Below are 15464 nucleotides of genomic sequence, written 5' to 3' on the forward strand. Positions count from 1 at the left end.
CAATACAAATTACTAATGTTTATTCACTTTCTTTAAACAAACACAAGGTCTATGTCTCCTAGCTTTAACAAAGTCAAATGTAATTTTAAGACCAGGGATTTCAAAGTAGGTCAAATGAACTTCTGGTAAAAATGAGCAGTTTATGAAACATCTAGATTAAAAAAAAGTCTTTTAGAAAACAAAGAAGACAATTGAATAAAGAAAAGTACCTTATATCATAATTGTTTTGCACCCTTAAGATAGAAATGAACAAAGCTTCAATTAAGAATCTGTTTTGTTTAAACAGACAGAAGGGACAAACCTCCAAGTTTTGACAAATACAATCTCACTTTGTGGCTCCTATCTTTTCAAAGGGGACTTTCTTTGGATTTTTTCTATCCAACTAAAACCGAAAAGGACAGCATGATATACAAGTGACCTTCCAATTACCCTACATAGCAAGAGATAATCATTAAGTTAGGCTATGCTTTATCTCAATCCCCCTCCCAATGTCCAGAAATATGGCTCAAATTTCATATTTTCAATGCATTTAACCTCCTGTCACCTGTTTTTCTAGTTATTGTTTGTCACATTTGTTTAATTTACAGCTACATGGGATGAAGTTAGAGAGACAGATTGACAAAACAAATGGAAAATAGGAAATTTCAGCAATAGACTTTTTATATTGGGAGGATTGAGGGGTAAAGTAGAGCAAAGTTGTATATAAAATGTGTTACCAGCTATTATTCTAAAAATTATGAAGCATGAATTATTGTTTTTATTATGTTACTTTCTCTTCAGATTCTTCTCTAGGGCTTTACCAAATCAAACATTCTATGCCCAGAAAAATTAGCAACAAGCTATAGTCTATATACATAGGCTTATGTTATTTAACTATGAATATGGAATTTATATGGTTAACCAATGACCAAAACTGTCATTGGTTAAACCAGCTGGTTGATGCAAAAAAAGGCCTATAGTAAACAATTTTTAGATTATTTGTCAAGATTTTTTCCTCTTCTATATTGTTTAGAAATTGTAAAACCTTTTGGCCCTTGTGGTGTCTTGAAACTGTAAAATACTGAAGCTGATCTGCTACTAACATTCCAAATGCAATGTGACTTATCCTCACTTTTTTACATAAAAAAAAAAAACAGCAGTCTTATCAAATCCTCTTTCTAAAACAGCTGGAAAACGACTGGCATTTGATCCTGAAGCACTGTTTGGATTAGCATTTTCAACATTTACACTTGAAATTATTATTTCTTCATTTCCAAATATATTTAGCAAATAGAACACATCAGTTTTGAAAAGATAATCATCAATATAAAAATAAAAGATCAGATAGGAAAAAAAGTAATATTAAATCTTAGAAAATAACATTTAATTTTAAGATCATTTTTCAAAATTTGTTTCGTTTTCTATGTTGTTTAATAATTGTAACACTTGTGTCTGTGCCTCATGTTGGGTAGAAATTGTAAAATGCCGAAGTCGATCTGCTACTAGCATACCAAATCTGTGTGATTCATCCTCACTTTTTTGGTTCTCAAAAAAGCTAACAGCCTTTTCAAATGCTTTTTCTAAAGTAGCAGGAAAACAACTCGCATTTAATCCTGGAGTATTTGCTGTAATACTTTCAACATTTACACTTGATTTGATGTTTTCTTTGACAAAGTTGCTGTCCATTTTTAGTTTTTTAGAAGGAGGTGCAGTTTTCTCTGCCCCCCATTTAGTCAAGCCACAACCAAGCTTCCTGGCACTCTGCACTGGGATTTTAGTTGATGGTGTAGAATGTTTATAGGGATATGGTCCAGGATTCTGCTGAAGACCTAATTGATCATCAGACATATAAGCATTGTCCATAGATGGAGGGATTGATTGTGACCTAAAAATCATGTTTGTAGTTCCTTGTTCTGATTCTACTAGTCTGGACTGAGGTTGACAGTTCCTCACAAACATTCTTGAACCAGATTGGTTCCCAAATTTAGAGGGGCTTGTCCCAATGATAATGTTTCTGACAACCTGAAATAGGAGCACCTTTGTTTTTCAAACACCTCAGTATCAAGGCTATCTACAAACACTCTTGAAGGGAGATGGCAAGAGCCTATGTTATTTTTATTTTTTTACAAACAAGAGTGATAAAATAGTTTCTTATTCACAAAATCATTAAGTAAATTATAAATAGAAATTATGTGTATTGCAATTCTTTCATATCTTTTTTTATAATAATATATTGATGATATCATTTATTAAGTGATTAAGCCATGATGATATGTTTAGTTGTGGGAAATTGTGTCTGATATATGGGGGAGAAGTTAATTTATTGAATTTTTTTAACAGTTGTTCTTGGAAATCAGGTTTAGCAATAAAACAACTTGTAAAGTAATTTCATTCCTTAAAATATTCTTATTTTTATTAATCAAGATAACACTTTTCACAAGTTTCAAGATAATACTTCTTAGATTTTAATATATTAGTTTTAAAATTCTTTTTCAATGGAAAACCTAAAAATAAATGGCCCATTTGAAGACTATCAAATTTAGCTTTCTAAGTATGCAAGACTCTACTGAAAATCTATAAGGGCAATTTTGGAAGCACGGATTTCATAAAACTGCCATCATAAAACACAACTAAAAGTGCATTTCAACAAACACAAAATACATACCTATGAAGTTGTTGGTGATTTTTCTCACCATAATATCAGCAAAAAAATTCATGAAAGGCTATTAGGATAATACCTTGGAATGTCAAAAAGCAAGACAAGTGAGCAGGTCAGACTTCAAAATATTTGTCATGGGCTGTTACTACTCTGATGTTCTTAAAGGTTTTTGGTTCAGTCACTGATAAAGTTCAATATCTTTCATTCCAATGTCTATATTAAATCATATGTCATAGTATTGCAATTCCACAAAAATTATTCATGCCAGATGCAACCTATTCTTGCAAGTGTGTATCATTAAGAATTATAGAAAAATTTAGGACAAATTGCTTTAATACATACCTTATCAGATCTTGGCCCTTTTCCAGTAAAAAAGGGCAAACTTGTTACAGCTTTTGCATCATCACCATCATTTGTGTCAGATTTTGCATCAATACATGTTGGAGCATCATTGGTGAAATAAGCATCACAGGAAATGTCTTGAATGGAGAAATGCTCTTGGGATGTCTGAAAGACAAAAAGTGTATAATAAGATATTAATAGTTCTAAATTTAGAAATACCATGTATATGAATAAGACAAGGGCTAAATAGACTTTAAATCTCAGCCTTAATGCTGGGATGCACATTGGGATCACTTCTTTATTGTGTCAGCATTGATTTTAATATAAGTATTAATTCAAAAAATAATGGTTCATGAGGAGTATATAATTTGGGTTATATATTTGTAGATTAGGGAGGGGAGATAAAATATAGTGGAAGTGTCCTCAATATATGTTAATCATAATTTTTTGCATATTACAAAGTAAGAATTATTTTCTTAAATGTTCCCTTTTCAATAACCCCAGATTTTCCTTGATTTCATATTTATTTATTATAGCCTAGTGTCAACCATTATATTTATAAATACTGTTAAATAAAGGCTCTGTTTATTATGCTATTTGGTCTAAATGAGGCTAGGCTATATACAAGATTGCCCTTAGCAGAGGTAGGTTATGAAAAGCAAGGTAAATAACAAATTAGCTTACATCAAATCTGTAAGTTTTGTTGTCTTCAAGCTCTAAGTTGCTGATTCTTGGAAATTTCTTTTGCCTTGTTTGTGTCAATTTATCTAAAAAGTTAAGATGGTGGAAAAGAATCCACTTTTCCCTTTTGTCACTACCACTTCCACTTGGTTTTTTCACATCTGATTTTTCTCTGATATACTTAGTCCGGAGTGAAAACCACTTATTTTTGACACAAGTACCATTCAATTCTACCCCGGCCTCAAGTTTAAAGCCTAGGTTCTTCAGGTTGGAGCTAATGTGATTCCATGTGTTTTCTACTAATAAAGTATCTTTGTATCGCTTGTCAGATTTTGTGTACAGGTAGGGAAAGTCTTGCACACTTGCGATAAGACTTTCCCAAAAGGCAAGAGATATCCCATTCCACACTTCCATTTTTTGGTGTTTCAAAATGATCTGCCTTGAATCTTGACTCTGATTGGTCAGCAATAAAAAATTAAGTTTCAGAGTTGAACAGTGTTCAACTTCAAAAATTACCATCGAGAAACATAATTGGCGCTGTTATCGGACGTAATTTTGATTTTATCGATAAGTGTGACAATAATGTGGAACGGGCATTACAGAAAACGGAAAATTCATCATGGTCTTAGGCAACGTTCACATGCGTGTACAGCTAGAATCCCGTAATTCTTTTTTCTTTCTTTAGCTAGAATAATATTATTATTTATTTTTGCGACTGCATCTTTTATACCGATTTAATTTTGCTCGTGAGTCTTAATCATACTTTAGAATTATTTTGATGTGCATAAACAACTTCATAGCTATGACAAAGTGCACATGCTGAATTCTTTCAAAGAGTTTGGCAAATATTTAAAAGGGGGGGATTCGAAGAACTTACAAATTATACAGAAAACATGAGGTTTTATGAGCAAGGGTTGCCTATTCCCTGGTGGCCGTGAGCTCCTCCCCCTCTGGGAAATGCCCCCACTGAAAACATACCCAATTAAATAATACAACCCCCTCCCCCCAACGGAAAACAATTTTTCAGATTTGAGAATTTTCTTTCAGTTTAGTTTTTGTTTTCCTTTGGAGGAAAGGATTTGGGCAATTGTGTATTAAACGTCACTGACTCAAGGTTATGTAAACTAAAACTCGAGAACAAACCGGTTTCTTCGTTAGTTTTTTTCAGCTTAGCGTATGACAAAATCAAGACAAGTGAGAGAACAGACGGGAAATATGTAATTGAGGTTATATGATTTTTTTTTTTATTAAATATAATAATAAAATTAAGAATACATAATTTTATATCAAACAGTTCGTGGTTACTAACTGCAGTATGGAGCGACCCGGCTCTATAGTAACCAAAACTCTAAAAAATGGAATTTTGATACCAACCGCTATATCAAAAGAATTGCATTTTAATGCTGATTTTAAATATATAAGTTTCATCAAGTTTAGTCTTACCCATCAAAAGTTACGAGCCTGAGAAAATTTGCCTTATTTTAGAAAATAGGGGGAAACACCCCTTAAAAGTCATAGAATCTTAACAAAAATCACACCATCAAATTCAGCGTATCAGAAAACCCTACTGCAGAAGTTTCAAGATCCTATCTACAAAAATGTGGAATTTTTTATTGTTTGCCAGAAGGCATATCACGGATGCGTGTTTATTTGTTCGTTTGTTTTTTGTTTGTTTTGTTTTCCCAGGGGTGATCATATCGACCCAGTTATCCTAGAATGTTGCAAGAGGCCTCATTCTAAAGGAAATGAAAAGTTCTAGTGCCCTTATTAAGTGACCAAAAAATTGGAGGGCACCTAGGCCCCCTCCCACGCTAATTATTTTCCCAAAGCCAACGGATCAAAATTCTGAGATAACCATTTTATTCAAAGTAGTCGAAAAACCTTATAACTATGTCTTTGGGGACGATCTACTCCCCCACAGTCCCTGTAGGAGGGGCTACAAGTTACAAACTTTGACCAGTCTTTTGACGCCCCGCTCTTTACGCTGAAGTTTTTTACCGTTTGACAAAGAAGAGTTGAGAGAAAGAGTCAAACTTTAGCGTAAAGAGCGGGGCGTTGGTGAGGAAGCAGCCCCTTTCATATACGAAGTAATTTCTGTTCGTTTTAAGTTTTAATGTCGCTCCTTTCTTCCAGTTAAAAAAACGTGTTTTTTTATTTAATTTGTATATAAGGGGGGACGATATCACCTCCCACCTTTTGCAAATATATAGGTCAAGTTTCTTTTTAAAGTAACGAAGAAATCAATTTGTTCTCGAATTTTACACAGCTTAATCTTGAGTGACTGGTGTATAATTCCCAAGTACAGAAATTTTTCATGGAGAGAGAGCTGGATATCCTGGTATTGATTAAGAACGATCAGAAATTAGCTTAATTTTTTTTTTTTTACTGAAAATAACATCAAAACTTAAAACAAAAATGAACTTGAATAGGGCTGACATCCCTCATTTGTTCTTAAGACTCGAACATAATTAGCCCTTTACTGAAAACAAGATACATTTTAAACGTTTTCACCTTAATAAATAAAGAAGTCTTAAGTCTACAAGGAATAAATATCAGATAATGACTATTAAATGACAATACACGGTTCTTTGTTTTTTTTTTAGTAAAGCGCAAATCATATTCTGGTTTTGAGAACAAATGGAGGCTTTCAGCCCTACTCCTTTTAATTTTGAATCTTTTCGAGTTTCATTAGTCAATCTATTGTAATTTCTGTTCATTTTGGGTTTGATTTATTTAGTAATGGGAAATGTACTTTTTGGTGCCATGTGTTTTTAGCTTAATTTGGCGATTGTTTATAATTTTTTTTCTTCCTTTTTTAAGTTAGCACCCACTTCTGCCAAATATTGCATAAGTTTATATTGAAGAAAAAACCACGACCCAAATAAAATCTCATCATATCTGCCAATGACATGACCGCACTCTATCTCCAATCTCTAGCAATGATAGTCAGAATAATACTATGGTAACTATCCCAAAATCTCCAAAACTGATTCTGAGCTTAAAGATGATTTTCAGACAGTTATCTGAAAGCAAAAACGCGAAAAAGCCCTCCTCAGGCCGTCCTGAAATAACTAAAATCCTTAACATAGTTTCAGCTATGGAAATGACGCACTAACCCATTATTGTTTTCCCCCCAAAAGTAAAAGATGACGTGTTTGCTGTCAAAAATATAACTAACATTAGAATGAATATCCAATTATATTCAAGTCACACGTAGACATTCTTCGATGGTACTGGTCACTTTTTCATCAAAGATGTTGAAGGCAGAGAATTTAAACAATATTGCTACTATTGTTAAACTTAAAATTATTTTTATAAATTTTTTCACAGTTGGTTTTTTGAGTTTTTTCTGATCGTGGATCTCCTTGACTATAACTTGCGAGTCCAAGTAGTGGAATTTACGAGTCTCTAACTTTAGACTCAATTCAGTTTGATTATCCTCAAACTGAATTTTGATACGTTGACTGTTATTTCTTGAGGAAAACAGGAAAAATAAAAAGGGATTTCTCAGCTGATGATCTGCAAAAATTTATTTTCTCATACTAAATTGATTTTATTAAAGTTTCTGTAGCGAAAAATCATGACCTGATTGAGCAGCACCAAGGTTATTTTGAGACTCAGAGCATCAAAATTAGTATAATTCAAATGGAAAACCATGGACGAGTTTCAAGAAAAAAAAATTTTTTTACCCAGCAAAATCTTACGAAAAGATAAACGTGCTGCTTCATCAAACGTGTGATGATTGGTTTTAATATTTCAGTTAGTATCGGCTACAGTTTGTTTTTTCTGCAAGATTCTCCTGTCAAAAGTTTTTGACTTTGCTGATTCTAATGACTCTTTTCTTCAATCCGACACATTTGGAGGGATATTGTTTGTTTTTTCACATTCTGGGTTCGGAGTCTGAACCCATTTTCCTAAAAATTTTTTTCTAACTCGTAAGAATGTATACAAATATAATTAGAAACGTTTTTAAAGTTTATTATTGTTGAACATGCTCTTTATTTCGATTGGATGTGGTTGCTGACGACTCTTACTCCTTGTGTACTTTTTCGAAAAATGTTCCAGGCGACTCCCAAGTAGCATAGAAAAATATAGTAAGGACAAGAACCAGCAATAGATATCAAGATAAAAAATCGATCTTGCCATCTATTTACTTTTAAAGGCTTAATTTATTTTGCTTATTTAGCGTTGCTTGGTTTTGCTTCGTAGTACCTCTGCTCTATGAACTTTATTCATTTTTAATTTATTATGTACTATTTTTTCCTTTGATTGTGAGTCGAGAGTCTCCTAAAAGTAGCAGTAGTAGCAGTTTTGTGTCTTGCTTCTTCGTATAGTCATTTTTATTTTTCTCCTCAAATTCGTTTTTAGCTTCTTATTTGTCGATTTTTCCCCGTTTTTATTTTTTTATTACATTTTTTTACTATTTCAATTCAACTGGAAGACACTTTGCTATTTAGGGTGCTATTATTTTCTAATTCGTATTAAAGTCATCTCTGTTGGATGAAAAAACCAGTCTGTTGGATGGAAAAACAAAAATCGGTAAGTAACCGTTGATAAAAGAACGAAAACCGCAACACGATTTGATACCGAATATTTTGAATTCCCATTCGGGATAATTTTTCACAGATAAAAGAAACTAAAAGCTACATTTCAAATAATCGATAAACTCTTGAAAAATAAACAGTAAAAAATCACAACTTGTACGATTTGGATGAAATACTCAGGTGGGTGCAAGAGTGCACAAGATCAATTGACATTTATGAATATGTCTTCTAAGGAAATAATTATAATAAAACCCTTAAAATCTGTGTTTTGCGAGGATAAAAGCTCAGTATTGTTGAAACAACTAGTTGTTATTACTGCTTGCTTTTTTCCCCAACAAAATTTTATAGCAAACACATTAAATGGGCCTAACTGCTGTCCAAAATTAATGCATTCCAGCAAAAAAGAAGCTGATTTGTAGCTTGATTCACCTCTACAGTTTCTATCCTATTGCATAGTCCGCCAGATCAACGAATTTACGGCAAGTCTTTTTCATAACTCTTTTTTGAACCAAGATATTTGTTGTTATGTCCTACGTGACCCCATAACTTAAAACAGTGATTTGTCTGGACTTCTCTTTCATGCTGCTCCTTACTTTCAGTTGAAGAAACTTTCATATTAATTTTTGCATTGCTCTTTTAAAAAATAGTGCACCCCTTCATTGAAATTTTACTCTGTCATGAAAAATTCCTCCATGCAAAGTTCCTCCTTCCCCACATAACCCCTCCCCTTCAACAAAAAAAAATCCCCCTGAAAGTGTCTACGCACTTCCCAATAATCATTACTATGTGTAAACACTGGTCAAAGTTTGTAACTTGCAGCCCCTTCCACGGGGACTGGGGGGGGGGGGAATAAATCGTCCCCAAAGACATAGTTTCTAGGCTTTTTGACTATGCTGAATAAAATGGCTATCTCAGAATTTTTATCCGACGACTTTGGTAAAAAAATGAGCGCAGGAGGGGGCCTAGGTGCCCTCAAATTTTTGGTCACTTAAAAATGGCACTAGAACGTTTAATTTCTGTTATAATGAGCCCTTTCGCGAAATTCTAGGACCACTGGGTCGATACAATTACCCCTGGGAAAACAAATAAACACGCATCCGTGATCTGTCTTGTAGCAAAAAATACAAAATTCCACATTTTCGTTGATAGGAGCTTGAAACATCTACTGTAGGGTATCTGATACGCTGAATCTAACACGGTGTTAAGCATAGTTCTTAAGATTCTATGACATTTAAGGGGTGTTTTCCCCTATTTTCTAAAATAAGGCAAATTTTCTTAGGCTCATAACTTCTGATGAATAAGACTAAACTTGATGAAACTTATATATTTAAAATCAGCATTAAAATGCAATTCTTCTGATGTATCTGTTGGTATCAAAATTCCGTTTTTTAGTTTCGGTTACAATTGAGCCGGGTCGCTCCTTATTACAGTTCGTTACCACGAACTGTTTGATTCAGTCATAGCTGGGATTTTCCGTTTTCGTTGTAAAGGAAAAAAGTTTTGAAAAGAATTTTGAAATTTAGCGTTGCTAAAGATTGTAATTAAGGTGCTTATAAAGCTACCCGTAATGCCCGTTCACTATGCTTGAATAAACTTGTTTTGTATCTATGCCGAAAATTCTAAGGTTTGGGCTTCCATTGACGTCAATTCAGAAACAAAAGAGAAGAATGTATCTGATTATTTCCTTGAAAAGAAAAGATCCCTTGATAAAATTGAAAGAGTGAGAATTTTGTTAGATTTAAAGAAAGATCAGGGGTATAAAGATGATATAGAAAATTGATTAAACATAGAAATATACAAGAAAATATATATATATATATATATATATATATATATATATATATATATATATATATATATATATATATATATATATATATATATATATATATATATACTAGCTGTTGGGGTGGCGCTTCGCGCCACCCCAACACCTAGTTGGTGGGGTGCTTCGCGCCCCCCCCAAGCCCCCCCGCGCGCGTAAGCCGTTACGCGCCATATTAGTTATGCGCCATTGTAGTTGTGTCCCTGTGTCCCACCTGTGAATATAGATAGATTTATATATGTGTTTCAAACTACGCAAAAATTGCGAATAAACAACATTCTTGGCTTTCCCATTGTCTGTGCATATGCAAAGCCGTATGTACTAATAATGACGTCATATACAAACGCTCTTTTTACAAACAAACAAACATGCATCCACATAACTCGTTTTTATATAGATAGATACAATACAAATTAACTGCGTAAAACTTGCGAATAAACAACATTCTTCGCTGTCCAATTGTCGCTGCATATAAATACATTGTCAGGTTTACCGACCCTCGAACATGCAACGTACAATTGTCCATGGGAAAAACAATCAGGATTAAGATCTATACCACATTTTTCTAATGATTGACCTTGAGCTTTGTTAATGGTGATTGCAAATACTAATCGAATTTGGAATTGCAATCTTTTAAATTGAAAAAGCAGATCCGTTGGAATCATGGGAATGCGAGGAATAAGAACAGCCTCACCCTCATAAGACCCTGTCAAGATTGTGGCCTCTATTAGGTTTTCCATTGTTTTTTTTTTACGGCAAGTCGCGTGCCATTGCAAAGCTTTGGTGGGTTGATATTTCTTAAAAGTATTATTGGTACGCCTATTTTTAGTTGTAGCACGTGTGGTGGAAACCCTGAAGGATCTATGGAATTTAAAAATTCAGATGGATAATTAACCGCTTCATTTGGTTCCAAAACTGTGTCGACTGACTTGTAAAGGACTGCCTGGTCTCGAATCTTGTTCAAAACAATATTGTTGATTTCGTGGACGTCTATATTTTTGGGTGCGAGAATCGCTCTTTCACTTAGCCATTTATTATTTTTATAATTTTTTAGAATATTCGGAAATACTTTTTCAATCAATTCATTTTTGGACGTCACTAAATTACAGAAATCAGCAGGTAGTTGTATACGTCCTGAAATTGAGTCTACTGTTTGACCAGAGTCATCGTTTTGAAATCGGACACGCATATTTGTAGTTAATTTTAATATTTTTACGTGTGCCTATAAATTAGAATTTTTTAGGCAAGCATTCATTTCGTCTGCAGGAGTTAAACTACGTAAAAATTGCGAATATACAACATTCTTGGCTTTCCCATTGTCTCTGCATATACAAAGCCGTATGTACTAATAATGACATCATATGCAAACGCTCTTTTTACAAACAAACAAACATGCATACATACAACTCGTTTTTATATAGATAGATAGATAGATAAAATACAAATTAACTGCGTAAAACTTGCGAATATACAACATTCTTCGCTGTCCAATTGTCGCTGCATATAAATAGATTGTCAGGTTTACCGACCCTCGAACATGCAACGTACAATTGTCAATGGGAAAAACAATCAGTATTAAGATCTATACTACATTTTTCTAATGATTGACCTTGAGCTTTGTTAATGGTGATTGCAAATGCTAATCGAATTGGGAATTGCAATCTTTTAAATTGAAAAGGCAGATCCGTTGGAATCTTGGGAATGCGAGGAATAAGAACAGCCTCACCCTTAAAAGGCCCTGTCAAGATTGTGGCCTCTATTAGGTTTTCCATTGTTTTTTTTTACGGCAGGTCGAGTGCCATAGCAAAGCTTTGGTGGGTTTATATTTCTTAAAAGTATTATTGGTAGGCCTATTTTTAGTTGTAGCACGTGTGGTGGAAACCCTGAGAATAATATCTCGAGGTAAAAACTGATCACCGACCATAACGATGGCCACTTCGTCGATAGTTGGAGCATTGTATCTACGCACATGTTGGCCAGGAGGCGTTTTGTCAGCGGAAATAACAATTTTATGCGTATAAGTAGGCATCAAATCGATGGCTGTTTTGAACAGACGCACTAAATTATTATTTTCGTGGAAAAGATGTTGTATTTGGGAAACGATTGTCCTTTCAATGTTGGGAGAAATTTCGCAACGTGCATTCAATTAAGAATTTCTATCACTGATGAAGTACAATTGTAAAAAATTATGATTCTCGCCTGAGAATGGTAGAAGAGACCCTGCTCTATGATAAATTTGCCTTTTTACTTTGAAAGTAGACATAAATTGATCTGGATTTTCAATTTGGGCTCCAAACGACGTCATTTGGAAACATGAGTTGTATTTTCTGATTCATTTATATTCCTTACTAGCTGTTGGGGTGGCGCTTCGCGCCACCCCAACACCTAGTTGGTGGGGGCGCTTCGCGCCCCCCCAAGCCCCCCCGCGCGCGTAAGTCGTTACGCGCCATAATAGTTACGCGCCATTGTAGTTGTGTCCCTATGTCCCACCTGTGAATATAGATATATATATATATATATATATATATATATATATATATATATATATATATATATATATATATATATATATATATGGTTTTAACTACGTAAAACTTGCGAATATACAACATTCTTTGCTGTCCCATTGTCTTTGCATATAAATAGATTGTCAGGTTTACCGACTCTTGAACATGCAACATATAATGGTCCATGGGAAAACAATCTGTATTCAGATCTATACCTCATGATTCTAATGATTGCCCTTGAGCTTTGTTGATGGTGATTGCTAATCGACCATTCCCTGTCCCGGTGTCCCGGTCGTCATTTATATCCCCCTGTTTCCCCCGGTGTCCCCGTTGTAGTTGTGTCCCTGTGTCCCGGTCGTCATTTGTATCCCGGTGTCCCGGTCTGTATATACATTCGTTTTTTAGTTTTGTTTTTCTCCTTTATTTTTTTCCTTTTTTTTTCTTTTTTAGTTTATTTAGATTTTTAGATTTTTTAGTTTTTTTATTAGTTTTTAGTTTTTTTTTCTTTTTAGTTTTTTTGTAGTTTTTACCTTCTTTTTAGTTTTGTTAGTTTTTTTTTTTACTTATGTCCTGGTCGTCATTTATACTCCCTGTGTCCCGGTGCTTTGTTGATTGCTAATCGAACATTCCTTTTGTCTCGTCATTTATTTTTTTCTTTTTTAGTTCTTTTAGTTTTTACCTTTTTTAGTTTTTTTTTTAGTTTTTTAGATGAAAATTTTTTTTAGTTTTTTCCTTTTTTTCTTTTTAGTTTTTTATTGGTTTTTACCTTTATTTTAGCTTATTTTTCAGTTTTTTCCTTTTTTTAATTTTTTTTTATTTTTTATTTTCTTTAGTTTTTTACCTTTTTTTGGTTTTTTTATTTTTTTTAGTTTTTTAGCTTTTTTACTTTTTTTATTAGTTTTTAGTTTTTTTTGTAGTTTTTGCCTTTTTTTAGTTTTTTCAGTTTTTTTTTTAGTTTTTTATTGGTTTTTACCTTTATTTTAGCTTATTTTTCAGTTTTTTCCTTTTTTTAGTTTTTTTTAGTTTTTAGTTTTTTTAGTTTTTTACCTTTTTTTAGTTTTTTTAGTTTTTTTAGTTTTTTAACTTTTTTATTTTTTTTATTAGTTTTTAGTTTTTTTTGTAGTTTTTGCCTTTTTTTAGTTTTTTTAGTTTTTTAGCTTTTTTATTAGTTTTAGTTTTTTTTGTAGTTTTTGCCTTTTTTTAGTTTTTTAGTTCTTTTAGTTTTTACCTTTTTTGTTTTTTTTTAGTTTTTTAGATGAAAATTTTTTTTAGTTTTTTCTTTTTTTTCTTTTTAGTTTTTTATTGGTTTTTACCTTTATTTTAGCTTATTTTTCAGTTTTTTCCTTTTTTTAATTTTTTTTATTTTTTATTTTTTTTTAGTTTTTTACCTTTTTTTAGTTTTTTTTAGTTTTTTTAGTTTTTTAGATTTTTTACTTTTTTTATTAGTTTTTAGTTTTTTTGTAGTTTTTGCCTTTTTTTAGTTTTTTCAGTTTTTTTTTTTAGTTTTTTATTGGTTTTTACCTTTATTTTAGCTTATTTTTCAGTTTTTTCCTTTTTTTTAGTTTTTTTTTAGTTTTTAGTTTTTTTAGTTTTTTACCTTTTTTTAGTTTTTTTAGTTTTTTAGCTTTTTTATTTTTTTATTAGTTTTTAGTTTTTTGTAGTTTTTGCCTTTTTTTAGTTTTTTTAGTTTTTTAGCTTTTTTATTAGTTTTTAGTTTTTTTTGTAGTTTTTGCCTTTTTTTTAGTTTTTTAGCTTTTTTATTTTTTTCATTAGTTTTTAGTTTTTTTTGTAGTTTTTGCCTTTATTTTAGCTTATTTTTCAGTTTTTTCCTTTTTTTAGTTTTTTTTAGTTTTTAGTTTTTTTAGTTTTTTACCTTTTTTTAGTTTTTTTAGTTTTTTTAGTTTTTTAGCTTTTTTATTTTTTTTATTAGTTTTTAGTTTTTTTGTAGTTTTTGCCTTTTTTTAGTTTTTTTCTTTTTAGTTTTTTTGTAGTTTTTACTTTCTTTTTAGTTTTGTTAGTTTTTTTTTACTTATGTCCTGGTCGTCATTTATACTCCCTGTGTCCCGGTGCTTTGTTGATTGCTAATCGAACATTCCTTTTGTCCTGGTCGCTTTCTCTTTGAGTGTCGTCATTTATTTTTTTCTTTTTTAGTTCTTTTAGTTTTTACCTTTTTTAGTTTTTTTTAGTTTTTTAGATGAAAATTTTTTTTAGTTTTTTCCTTTTTTTCTTTTTAGTTTTTTATTGGTTTTTACCACTATTTTAGCTTATTTTTCAGTTTTTTCCTTTTTTTAGTTTTTTTTTATTTTTTATTTTTTTTTAGTTTTTTACCTTTTTTTAGTTTTTTTTAGTTTTTTTAGTTTTTTAGCTTTTTTACTTTTTTTTATTAGTTTTTAGTTTTTTTGTAGTTTTTGCCTTTTTTTAGTTTTTTCAATTTTTTTTTAGTTTTTTATTGGTTTTTACCTTTATTTTAGCTTATTTTTCAGTTTTTTCCTTTTTTTTAGTTTTTTTTTAGTTTTTAGTTTTTTTAGTTTTTTACCTTTTTTTAGTTTTTTTAGTTTTTTAGCTTTTTTATTTTTTTTATTAGTTTTTAGTTTTTTGTAGTTTTTGCCTTTTTTTAGTTTTTTTAGTTTTTTATTAGTTTTTAGTTTTTTTTGTAGTTTTTGCCTTTTTTTAGTTTTTTTAGTTTTTTAGCTTTTTTATTTTTTTTATTAGTTTTTAGTTTTTTTTGTAGTTTTTGCCTTTTTTTAGTTTTTTCAGTTTTGACGTCACCTGATCCAGTTTTTTCAGGTGACGTCACCTGATCCATCCACAGACAGACAACTTATTTTTATATATATAGATGTATATATATATATATATATATATATATATATATATATATATATATATATATATATATATCTATATATATTAAAATAAGTTGTCTG

General features: G+C 31.4%; 1 protein-coding gene across 1 annotated transcript; it reads right to left on the minus strand.

The window, feature by feature from the left end:
• Positions 1–1362: 1362 nt before the first annotated feature.
• LOC136037556 (uncharacterized) lies at positions 1363–4075 on the minus strand. Its single transcript, XM_065720278.1, has 3 exons — positions 3665–4075; positions 2981–3145; positions 1363–2001 (listed from the first exon to the last, which is right to left on the minus strand). The coding sequence occupies exons 1-3, from the start codon at positions 4073–4075 to the stop codon at positions 1375–1377; spliced, it is 1203 nt and encodes a 400-aa protein (XP_065576350.1). The 3' UTR covers positions 1363–1374.
• Between the last annotated feature and the right edge of the window lie 11389 nt (positions 4076–15464).

Source organism: Artemia franciscana, chromosome 17 (genome assembly GCF_032884065.1).
Source record: "Artemia franciscana chromosome 17, ASM3288406v1, whole genome shotgun sequence".
Taxonomy (NCBI): domain Eukaryota; kingdom Metazoa; phylum Arthropoda; class Branchiopoda; order Anostraca; family Artemiidae; genus Artemia; species Artemia franciscana.